The sequence below is a fragment of the Toxorhynchites rutilus genome, chromosome 2, assembly GCF_029784135.1.
Source record: "Toxorhynchites rutilus septentrionalis strain SRP chromosome 2, ASM2978413v1, whole genome shotgun sequence".
NCBI classification, from domain to species: domain Eukaryota; kingdom Metazoa; phylum Arthropoda; class Insecta; order Diptera; family Culicidae; genus Toxorhynchites; species Toxorhynchites rutilus.
The window spans coordinates 79624367-79636618 of record NC_073745.1 but is presented as its reverse complement, the minus strand read 5'-3'; the positions used below and the strand labels follow the sequence as shown (position 1 = coordinate 79636618).

Below are 12252 nucleotides of genomic sequence, written 5' to 3'. Positions count from 1 at the left end.
CCAGGTCAAAGTTTTACTGGTCGAAAATTAGAACTGTCGGAATAGCCTACATAAAAAGCTCTCCGGTTCTCCCTTGTGTAGTGATTGCTCTTTCATTCGTTTATTATTTATTATTACGTATTAATATTTATTTGAATGCTTAAAACACGTAGTGCGTTTAATTCACTTAAAAATCCATTATGTTTTGCGGTTTACAATGACAGACAATGAAACCGTCAACGCCAATTGAATGGATTGGGGTCTTAGTAGCCACTTGGTTACGCGTTCGCTAACTAAGCGATCGGTCATGAGTTCAAACTCAGGACCCTCAATTGACCATCTTTGTGTTGTTATAGAATAACTACGTCCACGCAAACATCATCAGCGATGGAGATCGATCCACGGTCGAAATTAGATCGATTCATCCATACAACTGCTCTGCTCTGCAAGAAACATCGGGCTGCTGTTCTATAAATAACCCAACAAGGATCAATATCAACTGTCTCCGCTGTCCGGTCTGCTGAACAATGGAAGAACAGAAAGAATACCCTTACACCGAAATGGCTACTACTGTGTAATTTACCATAATGTAATGGAACAGAAAACTTAACGCCTAAATGGCTACTACTAACTACTGTGTAATTTACAGTTTATAGAAACATAAACATATGTACATGTACACGATTAATACCCGGCTCTGTTACAGCTAAAATACTAATGAGCCTAATAAATAAATAAATGGGATAAAAAAAAATTGAATGGATTATTTTGGATAATTTTTCGAGATTTTTTTTTCTTTTATGTCAAGGATTACAGAGTTATAGATATTTAGAAGATTTTCTTTGTAAAGTATATAATTATTCAAAACCGTAGAAAATGTATGACATTGATTGTTGTAGTCATAGTATCACGAACTACAGTACTAATAATGCATAGTTGTGGAAGTGCCTAAAAAAGGACAAGTGAAAGTTTGCTAAAGTATAAAACAAAGTATTAAACATAAAAAAAAAACAAAGATTACTAATAGACTGGGTAGCCACTAATAATTATGTAAAACTTAAAAAAGAAGATAAAAATTCCCTTATGTTTTCGCAGCAAATTCCATTGATGATAAATAAATCGAGACGTTGAGCAAGAGTAATTCTCGTTATAAGACAAATGAATTACCAAATGCAATACAGATATCTAATGAACATCTGCTGAAGCTTGGTTACGTTTTTTGAGACGATATGTTGGTTCCGCACAATTTTCAAGAAATGCATACAATGGATTGTATTTCAATCTGCGGTTCCACAAAATTCATTCAATGGCAAGAACTTCGATTATATGAACAGCAGAAAAAATACCTTGAACAGTTTTCGACGAGAAAGTGAACATAATCTGGTAGGATAGAATTTTAAAGCTGTAGGAAACATGGCGAAAGATTGTGGAACAAAACTGAATAAATGTATGCCTGCCTATAAAAATGATGCCTTTGTTCTCCTAAAAATCGGCACGAACTTTCCGGACATCCCAAGAATGAGCTATCCTGATTTTTCCTGATTTTTATTTTCACTTTCCCTGATTTTTGAAAATTATGGTTGGCAACACTGATTCCAACTTCTCATCTCATTAATTATAATTCCGCCGATCATTGTCCCCTTATCATACAATATGGTTTTTTTCAATCTCAATTTGTGTTTTTTTTTTTTGCTTAAATATTACTTTCAATCTCTATTCATTAAGGTATGAGCTTAAATACAATCCATTTATATTGTAGTGTTTCTCCTAGGTTAGCCTTCCATTTTTCAATATGGTCTAACACCATATCGTCGAATTTTCTCATAGGCTTTAAGAAATTTAGCCTCCTGTATTTAGTTTCAATCAACTAGAGTTAAGAATACTAAAGAAATCATCAGAAATAACAGAACATTCGGTGGTAAATGCGTCGTCTTTTTCAACAAGTCAGTAAATGTATGGAAGGCCATCAAGTGGTATCTCTGGTAAAAAGCAACCATATTTTTGAGGCATGGAGTTTCAAATTAATCAAGCAGGACTTTTCTCGTTTGGAAGAAAATAGGAGCGCAATCCGTCAAAAATACTCCTCTCGATAAAAGATCCAAGAGAAAAAAATCATATGTTACTGTTTACTGTTCAACTCTTCAATTGTTTTACACCAGGGATTCTCCAACAATTTTTGGCAAGATAATCCTTAACCAGAATGAATCCATACGCCTATAGCCAAATTTCTTAAAAAAAATTATCCCTATCTAATTTAACAGAATACTTACAAATTCAAACGTTTTGCGGCTGGTTATGTGAGTAAATTCGATATCATTTTCTCATCAAGAAATGCACACAAAATTCAGTAAATATCAAGTGTCGTACAACAATAATACTTTCCACTTATATATTAGTCATTCTTATAACAAGCTGGAGCACGTAACACAACTTGTACAGTATCTATCTTGAAAGTTTCAAATAAGTAACATTTCTGCGAATACAATGAGTAAACTTTTAATCCAAATCAAATTCGAATAAGGTTTGTTATCCACTGGTTCTGCTCACCATCTTCCTAAAGGCCTCTGGAAAGAATTACGAAATCAAAAATCGAAAAATCCATTCAGGACTTCATTTCTGAGGGCATAAATTTCCCGAAAATGCAAAAATTTAAAAAAAATATTTCAACCTTCCGGCCGGGGTCCCCCCTTAAACATTCATAGTAATTTTTCCAAGAAAACAAGAAAAAGTTGTTGTTAAGAAAACTTTTCCCCTGTACAAGTGCTCATCCTTGTTGTATTTTTTTTCCAACTTTTTTTTTCGAAAAATCTCAACTCAAAAACTATAAGATATACAAAATGTTAGAAATGAAATGAAATGTCGAAAATAATTTTTGTTTTAATTAGAAAGTATCAAATAATTTATTTTTTTAAAATCCGTAGAAGTTTTTATCTTCCGATGTTGGGTGATTTGTTGGAAATTGTAAGAACTATTCATATAATATTTTGGGAATAGTTTTTGAGAAAAATGAATTTCAATTTTTGATATTTTTTTTTCAGTGCAATTTAAAAAAAAGTTTTTTGTAATTTTTTTCTATGAATTCAAACAATTTTTTACATTTCATCCTTTGATGAGAATTTTGTAGGTATGTATTATAGTTTTTTCGGTTGGATATTATAAAAAACGTACAAATTTTAAAATTCATTTTTCATTTGCCCAGGACCAAACGAAAACCGATTGTTGGAAACATTATGGGCTTTATTGTGTTGTTGCGAATTGTCCAAGGATTTCCCGATGTAGGGTTTCCGAATTTGTGGCGGTACCCTATTTTCAAACACTACTTCAACTAGGGTCCATTTGAACTCTGTTTTACCGGTTCACGTATAGTGACAATACCACAGCACAATTTCATTAGACGCACAAAAAGTTTGTTTTACTAACCTACCTTTCCTAAAACTATTCAATAATTTTAAATAATTGGGTTAATTTTTGGTGGCTGACTTGTGCTCCTAAGGGAATCCGCACCAATGCGTTACTATTCAAGGTTTCTAGTCTCGAGTTTTAGCCGTTGCTAATTTATTAACTCATCGATTTGCGCACCCGTCGTTGCTATAGCGGTTGCTATAGTATCACTTCTTTCTCGCACCGCAGGTTGCTAAATACGATTGCTATTACTAGAAGAAATGACAAGTGTCAGTTAATTCTCTTTTCGTCGCGTTCATTTTTTGGTAGATAAATACACTTATACACTTCCGAAATAATATTTCAGAGCAAAATCACAAAAAAAAACGAACACAAGACGAATGAAACCCACAACAGATGTTTGACGTTTGTTGAAAATAGCAACACTTGGCCCGGTTGCTATCGCGTTGCCAAATTTGTTAACTCACTATTCACCGAGAGGCCGATTACTATTTCCCACACCTGAACCTATTTATTAATGAGCGCGTAAAAAGAGAGCGCTTATAATCCGTTAATCTTCAGCATGGTGTAATGGCTTACATGAACATTCATTCATTCGGAAATAGATTTTTTGTACAACGAATATTTTCGATGGTACAGATTTTTGGAAGAAAAAGTACAGAAGAGAAAGATTTTTACAGAATAAAATGTGACAACACTGCTTGCAATCAGGAATTGAACCAAAAACAAAATCGTTGATAATATTCGGACGCTGGTATAAATTCAGCTAAAAAATGCAGGACCAGCACCGGGATGATCTAGCGGTAGCATATAAAATCATATGAAAACGGATCGTATCAAAACTGTCACCGGAACCGAAGTGTAGTGTTGAAACAAGGGCTCGAGAACTGTATGACCATTTTTGGAACAATCCTTATCGGTGCGTTGTAATGAAAGATGAAACTTATGCCAAGGAAAATTCAAGAACGCTTGTGGAAATACGGTTTTACATTGAATCGATAGGATAGAGCCTTTCGTCTTCACATTCGACAATCGTGATGGAAAAAACCTGGCCAAAGGGTACTCATTTCGGTAAGTTATTTGTGAATTCCCGATTTTCTCTCTTGTTCACCAAAGGACAATAAATTTTCAAATTTATCGAATAGTTGACTAAGAGATTGCTTTCGTTGTATAGAAAACACGAGCCCCCACTTCTTTTCTGGTCGGATTCTGGCGGCATAAATTTGGTGGAAAATATTATCATGCCATGACACGGTTCAAGCTCCAAGAAGGAAGATACTGTATCCTCAAATATGCCAAACTTTAAAATATAATTGGCTTGCAGAATTTGGGAAGTGCTCAAATGCACTAAACACTTGCACCAAGTGCTGAGTTCCATAATCCAATATTTTGAATTTGTTGTTTTGTTAATACAGGCCGGACTCGATTATATAAAGACTCGATTATAAGTGATTCGATTGCATACAATTTTGGGCTCGATTATATACAGTTTGAAAAAAAAACATTTTTTTTTTATAGTTCAAATATGACTGTTGATGACCCACTATGCAATGCGTTTGTATGCCCATGCAGCAAAATAATTTCGCCCGATTTCAGGGATAAAAAATCAGCGTATCTGGCAACTCTGCATTTTCGCCGCTGATTTATATTTACATATTGTAATAAATTGACAGAGAGTTCACACAAAACATTCAATCGGACAGGACGTTTTTATTGATAGTGAAGAAAGCGAAAATTGAGGATAGAGGAGAAAGTAAAGTTGAAAGTGAATTAGAAAGAAAGTGAAGTTATCGGAGAAAAACAAAAAAGGACAACACAACGTAGGAAGGTACGGATTCAACATATAAAAGTGGTGCCGTGACCAGGATTTTCGGCCCAACGTGACTACGGGAGACGCCATCACGATACACTGGACGGTACGAGGACCTATTGGAGGCGCCATTGCTGTTCGGACATCGTGAGTCTGATTGTTCGAGAAGCTTCGAAAGCTTTTATTGATAGTTTCAAGGCTCGTTCAATCGGAAATCAGGTAATTACCTGTCCGATTTATTCTGCGTAGCCTCACAGGTACGCTTTAGATCTCCGTTTCTCTTTTTTGCATACTCTACGCGGTTCCTGGACATTCGGGGACAATCGATTACCGCCATCCTTGATTGGGGTACATCGCAACGGCCATCCGGCGCCATTTCGAGGTGCTAATTGTGTGTAGCACAATAAGGAGTTGTTCCTATTCAGCCCAGAGGAACTATTGAGGCATTCAGGCGATACAATCGGCCATTCTGCGCCATTGTGAACGTCGCGTGACTGTTTTTGGACATCGCCACGCAGTCCAGTGGATCTTTCAAGCAATTTCATCGATTTTTTACGCTTTTTCCGCTGTTTGCGGTCGCCAACTGAAACGCATCGGACGTTTTTTGTGCAGCTCAGGTCGAGCTTCGAGTATTTTTTGATTTTTTCAAGGCACGCTTAGCCTTGGAATAGGTGAGTACCTTTCCAAGTGATTATTTCTCCAGTGTCCGGGTCTACCGTGGTCTTTTTTTTTGACAGAATCGACCAATCCCTGACGTTATCGCTCCAGTTATACCATTCCTTTCTGCGTGATGGCGGAAACGGACTCATCGAGGGTCAACGCGCCTGCTGGTGTCTCTAGTGGTGCTACCGGACAGAATAGCCGTACGCACCGAGTACTACTGACACGGAGGACCACACTACTTGCAGCACTGGGTCGGGCCGAGGCATTTTTGGCGGACTACGATGCTGTGAGGGACGCGACGAAGGTGCAGGTGCGGCTGGACCACATCGAGAACGTTTGGAAGAGCTTAGAGGAGGTGCAGACGGAATTGGAGTGTGCTGAGGAGAGCGAAGAAGGTATGGAATTGCATGAAGAAGCACGTGCCAGCTTTGAAGAACGATTGCTAATAATAAAAGCAGAATTAACATCCAAACTTCCTGTTATTCCTATTGACTCTCAAATCCTTCAAACTGTACACCCTACTTCCGCTCTCTCTGGTTTGAAACTGCCGACTATTTCTCTTCCTGAATTCGACGGGGACTATATGCAATGGTTGGGTTTCCATGATACGTTCTTAGCTCTGATTCATTCGAACACCGATGTGCCAGCGATTCAGAAGTTCCACTATCTGAAAGCAGCTTTGAAAGGGGAGGCTGCCCAGCTAATTGAATCGATTGCGATTAGCGCAGCGAATTATAATTTGGCTTGGGATGCTCTGGTGGGACGTTATGCGAACGATTATCTCTTAAAAAAGCGACACTTACAGGCTCTTTTCGACGTTCATCCAATGAAGAAGGAAACCGCAGTGACACTCCACGCGTTGGTGGACGAGTTTGAACGTCATGTGAAGACTCTGCAGCAGATGGGCGAACCGACGGCGCAGTGGAGCAGCATTCTTGAGCACCTACTGTGCACACGTCTACACGATGACACGCTCAAAGCGTGGGAGGACCATGCCTCCACCGTGGACGATCCGAACTATTCGTGTCTCATCGATTTTCTCCAACGTCGGATGCGTGTTTTGGAATCAATTTCCGTCAATAACCATGCGTCTCCTTGCTATGGGAATTCGGCGAACAGTAACTTGAAAAGGTCAACTCAGTTTCGTCTTTCTTCGAACGCTGCCACTACTAATTCTGGCAGTAAGTGCCCTGCGTGCGGCCAGGAGCATTTCATCACCCGGTGTCAGAAATTCAACGGTTTTTCAGTTGCTCAGCGACGGCAACTGGTGTTCAAGAAGCGACTGTGTAACAACTGCTTGAAGGGTGATCACATGGCGAAGGATTGTACTTCAAATTTCAATTGTAGGCATTGCAATATGCGACACCATTCTTTCCTCCATTCTGCGTCGTACGAGGGTTCTCAGAGGTCCGCTCCCGAGACTCATTTCTCCAGTACCCCAGTTGTAGTGCAGAATGCTCCGCCCTTGGTGGGCAAGCCTAGTGTGCAATCGACGGTTGCAGCCACCGAAAACATCCTTGATTGTGAGGTGAGTGCTCCAGTGCAGCAGCCGCGGGAAAACGTTTTTCTTCAGACGGTACTGGTGAAGATTGTCGATGCTTTTGGGCAGGATCATCTAGCACGTGCTCTTCTCGACAGCGCATCGCAGCCCAACCTAATCACTGAGCGGCTGGCACGCCTGCTACGACTAAGAAGAAGCAACGTGAACGTGACTATCCATGGGGCCGGTCAGCTTCAGCAAACGGTGCGCAACTCTATCGTGGCCCAAGTCAAGTCGCGAGGCGGCAATTTCGATTTAGGGATCAGCTTTCTAGTGATAGACAAGGTCACTGCAGACCTTCCGGCGCAGGATATTACCATCGCGGACTGGCAGATTCCCGACGAACTTCCCCTGGCCGATCCTGCGTTCAACATGAGGCAACGCATTGACATGGTTCTGGGGGCGAAACATTACCATTCGTTCTTCCCCAGTGCAGCTCGCATTCAGCTCGGTGAGCAGCTCCCACATCTAATGAAGAGCGTGTTTGGATGGGTCGTAACAGGTTCCGCTTCACTACAACAGCTTACGCAACCGTCCACTTCCACTGTCAGTTCCTACAACACCGTAACTGTATCCATGATTTCGTTGGAGGACAGCATCGAGCGCTTTTGGAAGATCGAAGACTTGCAGATGAGTGATAACTATTCGGTCGAGGAACGTCACTGCGAATCTTTGTTCCAATCGACGGTGGCACGGACAGCTGAGGGACGCTACATGGTCCGACTGCCTCGAAAGCCAGATTTCGACGCCATGATGGGAGAATCCAGAGCCAGCGCTCTTCGTCGGTGCGAAATGCTTGAGCGCAGACTGGAAAGGAACTCAACGCTCAAGGAGGAGTATCACAAGTTCCTACAGGATTACCTGTCCCTCGGCCATATGCGGCTGGTCGAGCCGGGCAGCAAAGTTACCGGCGCTGCTTATTATTTACCACATCATCCGGTTCTGAAGGAGTCAAGCACGACGACGAAACTTCGGGTGGTCTTCGACGGCTCTGCTAAAACGTCCACTGGTTATTCCCTCAATGAAGCGCTCTGTGTGGGACCGGTCGTTCAAGACGACTTGCTGTCCATTGTTTTACGGTTTCGTACCTACCAGGTTGCCCTCGTCGGAGACATCGCGAAGATGTATAGGCAGGTCCTGGTACACCCTGACGATACTCCCCTGCAACGCATCCTGTGGCGTTTTTCTACGGACACACCTGTCCAAACCTACGAGCTACTGACCGTGACATACGGACTTACTCCATCGTCATTCCTGGCGACTCGCGCTCTTCAGCAATTGGCCGCTGATGAAGGCGACGCCTACTCTCTCGCTGGTCCAGCATTAAGGAAGAATTTCTACATCGACGATTTCATCGGTGGGGCCAGCTCCACAGCAGAGGTAATCCGACTCCGAGAAGAGCTGTCGGATCTAATGCAAAAGGGTGGACTCGAACTGCGCAAGTGGACATCTAACCGTTTCGAAGTTCTGCAAGGCCTGGACGAAGACCATATCGGGACTCAATCTACATTGAGCTTCACTCCCAACGAAACAACCAAGGCACTGGGAATCGGCTGGGAGCCAGAGAACGATTTTCTTCGCTTCGATTCAATGGTGCAACCACGAGAAGCGCCGCCCACGAAACGTACGATACTCTCTGACATCGCTAAGCTATTCGATCCTCTTGGGTTGATAGCACCTGTGGTTGTACGCGCTAAAATCCTCATGCAGGAGTTGTGGCTGCTTTCCTGCGACTGGGACGAACCGGTCCCAGATACCGTGCGTAGGAAGTGGGAGAGTTTCAGCAGTGAGCTTCCACTTATCTCGTCCTACCGAGTTGAACGCTGCGCATTCCTACCAGATTCGCGCGTGGAGCTGCACACTTTCGCGGATGCCTCTCAAGACGCTTACGGAGCGTGTACGTATGCTCGTTGCAAAAACGACCAGGGAGAAGTGAAAATAATTCTGCTTGCCTCGAAGTCCAGGGTCGCACCGCTCAAACGCCTATCCATCGCACGCTTAGAGCTTTGTGCAGCCGTTCTCGCAGCACATCTGTACCACCGCATCAAGCAAGCCATCGACGTCAGCATTTCCGCAGCATACTTCTGGTCAGACTCATCCGTAACCCTGCAGTGGCTCCAGTCTCCACCCAACGTATGGAAAACTTTCGTCGCTAACCGCGTGTCCGAGGTGCAACACTACACGCATGGATGCCGATGGAATCACATTTCTGGAGTTGAGAATCCCGCTGATCTGGTGTCCCGGGGTCTCTCGGTCGAAGATTTCCTTTGTAGCGACCTGTGGAAGCGTGGACCTGCATGGTTGTCGAGTTCATCTGAACACTGGCCAATTTCGAAGCCGTCAGAAGTCGCCGACGAGGTTTTGGAGATTAAGCAATTAGTCGCTATCGTTCAAACACCATCAACGTGTAACTTCTTGTTCCTCCGTTGGAGTTCGTACAGACGCCTGTTGAACTGCACTGCCATTTGCTTACGCTTCATCAAAAATGCACGTATCAAAGCTAGAACCCAATCAATCCCCACTACAGAGCCTGTGTCGCAAATACTTACCGTCGAATATCTTACCCAAGCCAAAACGCTGCTGCTTCGCCTAGCCCAGAGAGATGCCTTCCGAGAGGAAATGAAGGACTTGAAAGCAGGAAAACCCCTGCCAAAACGCTCCCACATTCGCCAAATGAATCCCTTCATTGATCCAGAGGGTGTAATGAGAGTCGGTGGTCGGTTAAACCTTTCGCAGTTGCCCTACCAATCAAAGCACCCTGCCCTCCTCCCAAGCAATCATCCTTTCCCTAAATTAATCGCTGAGCACTATCACCTTAAGCTTCTTCATGGCGACGGGCGTCTTCTGCTAAGCGTCATCCGCGAAGAATTCTGGCCGTTACACGGCCGTCAACTAGTTCGTTCCACTACACGTAACTGCTTCCGTTGCGTTCGTCAAAACCCGCAACCCTGCCAGCAACAAATCGGCCAGCTACCTACCTCGCGAGTCACACCGAGTCGCCCATTTTCCGTCACGGGTGTCGATTACGCCGGGCCGCTCTACATGAAGCCGGTCCATAAGAAAGCCGCACCTGCAAAAGCTTACCTGTGCCTGTTCGTCTGCTTCGTGACAAAAGCTGTCCACCTCGAGCTAGTCGGCGATCTTTCGACTAAAGGATTCCTCGCCGCACTACGCCGATTCATTTCCCATCATGGAACACCCACGCACCTGCATTCGGATAACGGCAAGAATTTCGAAGGTGCAAAAAGAGAGCTCGCTGAATTGTTTCTCATGCTTCGGAATCAACATGAGAGAGAGAAACTAGCAGTTATATGTGCCGAAGAGGGCATAACTTGGCACTTCACACCGCCCAAGGCCCCCCACTTCGGAGGCCTGTGGGAAGCGGCCGTAAAAGTGGCAAAGAAACATTTATTGCGTCAATTAGGACCAACACGATTATCATATGAGGAAATGTGCACCGTTCTCTGCCAAATTGAAGCTGCGATGAATTCCAGACCGCTGCTGCCGCTGTCCGACGACCCGAATGATTTGGCTGCTCTCACGCCGGCTCACTTCCTCATCGGCACTTCGATGTGCGCCTTGCCCGACCCAGAGCTGCTGCATATCCCGGCGAATCGCTTGGACCATTACGAGACGCTGCAGCTGCACGTTCAGCAGTTTTGGGTCCACTGGAGAAAAGAATACCTGCAGGAGCTTCAGAAGGACACGAAGCTGGCTGCCCGTAACAACAATATCCAGCCCGGAAGAATGGTAGTCATCGTTGATGAGCATCTGCCTCCGGTTCGTTGGCCATTAGCCAGAATCGTTTCACTGCGCCCTGGAATGGATGACATTACTCGAGTTGTTACACTACGAACTCAGCGAGGAATAGTTACCCGTCCAATCACAAAAATTTGCCTGCTGCCGGTCGCATCTGCATCGTCCGAGGAAAGATTCGCCATAGAAGCCTGAAATCACCTGAAATACATAGAAAATATTAGTTAGAATATAAAAAAAAATGAATTTGTTAGCAGTAGTACTTACCAGTTAGATTAGTTTGCATTGTTTACATTTTGTTGAATTACTTCAAGGCGGCGGGTATGTTGATGACCCACTATGCAAAGCGTTTGTATGCCCATGCAGCAAAATAATTTCGCCCGATTTCAGGGATAAAAAATCAGCGTATCTGGCAACTCTGCATTTTCGCCGCTGATTTATATTTACATATTGTAATAAATTGACAGAGAGTTCACACAAAACATTCAATCGGACAGGACGTTTTTATTGATAGTGAAGAAAGCGAAAATTGAGGATAGAGGAGAAAGTAAAGTTGAAAGTGAATTAGAAAGAAAGTGAAGTTATCGGAGAAAAACAAAAAAGGACAACACAACGTAGGAAGGTACGGTAACTTTTGAACATTAAGGTGAAATTCGAGTGGCTATTGTAAGTACAGTGGGGTAAATATCGCGATTTTTGAAAATTTTGCTTGAATTTTCACCAGGAATTGTATATATCGATATTACAGCAACATTAAGAAAGATACAATTTGAGCGTTAATGAACAAATCGTAGAGTGATTTGAGAACTTTAATTTCATTTATAGAAACAATCAAGTTTATCATGATAAATTTAATAATTACGCATTAAAAACTTTTAAAATTTTCACCTCGAGAATGTTATATAAATACACTAATTTTGATGTTCCACTACTATATCCTGTACTAAATTTTCTTATCTTTGAAATGAAAGCAACAGAATTGGCTTGCGTAGCGTACTTTTTAGTGTAGAGTCAGTTTGAGGCAACAGAGTCCGAAACAAAAAAAAAGTTCTATAACTGTGTCATTGTTGAAATTCGAACATATGCGTAGAATTTTTTTTTC

The 12252-nt window shown here is 42.6% G+C and overlaps 1 protein-coding gene across 1 annotated transcript; it reads left to right on the top strand.

Moving 5' to 3' along the window:
• Positions 1-5981: 5981 nt before the first annotated feature.
• On the top strand, positions 5982-11345 carry LOC129765864 (uncharacterized). The gene has a single exon (XM_055766301.1). It carries the CDS (start codon positions 5982-5984, stop codon positions 11343-11345), a length of 5364 nt encoding a protein of 1787 aa, XP_055622276.1.
• Positions 11346-12252: the final 907 nt, after the last annotated feature.

Coding starts and splice junctions, on each gene's coding strand:
- LOC129765864 (XM_055766301.1), top strand. CDS start 5,982: ATGGCGGAAACGGACTCATCGAGGGTCAACGCGCCTGCTGGTGTCTCT.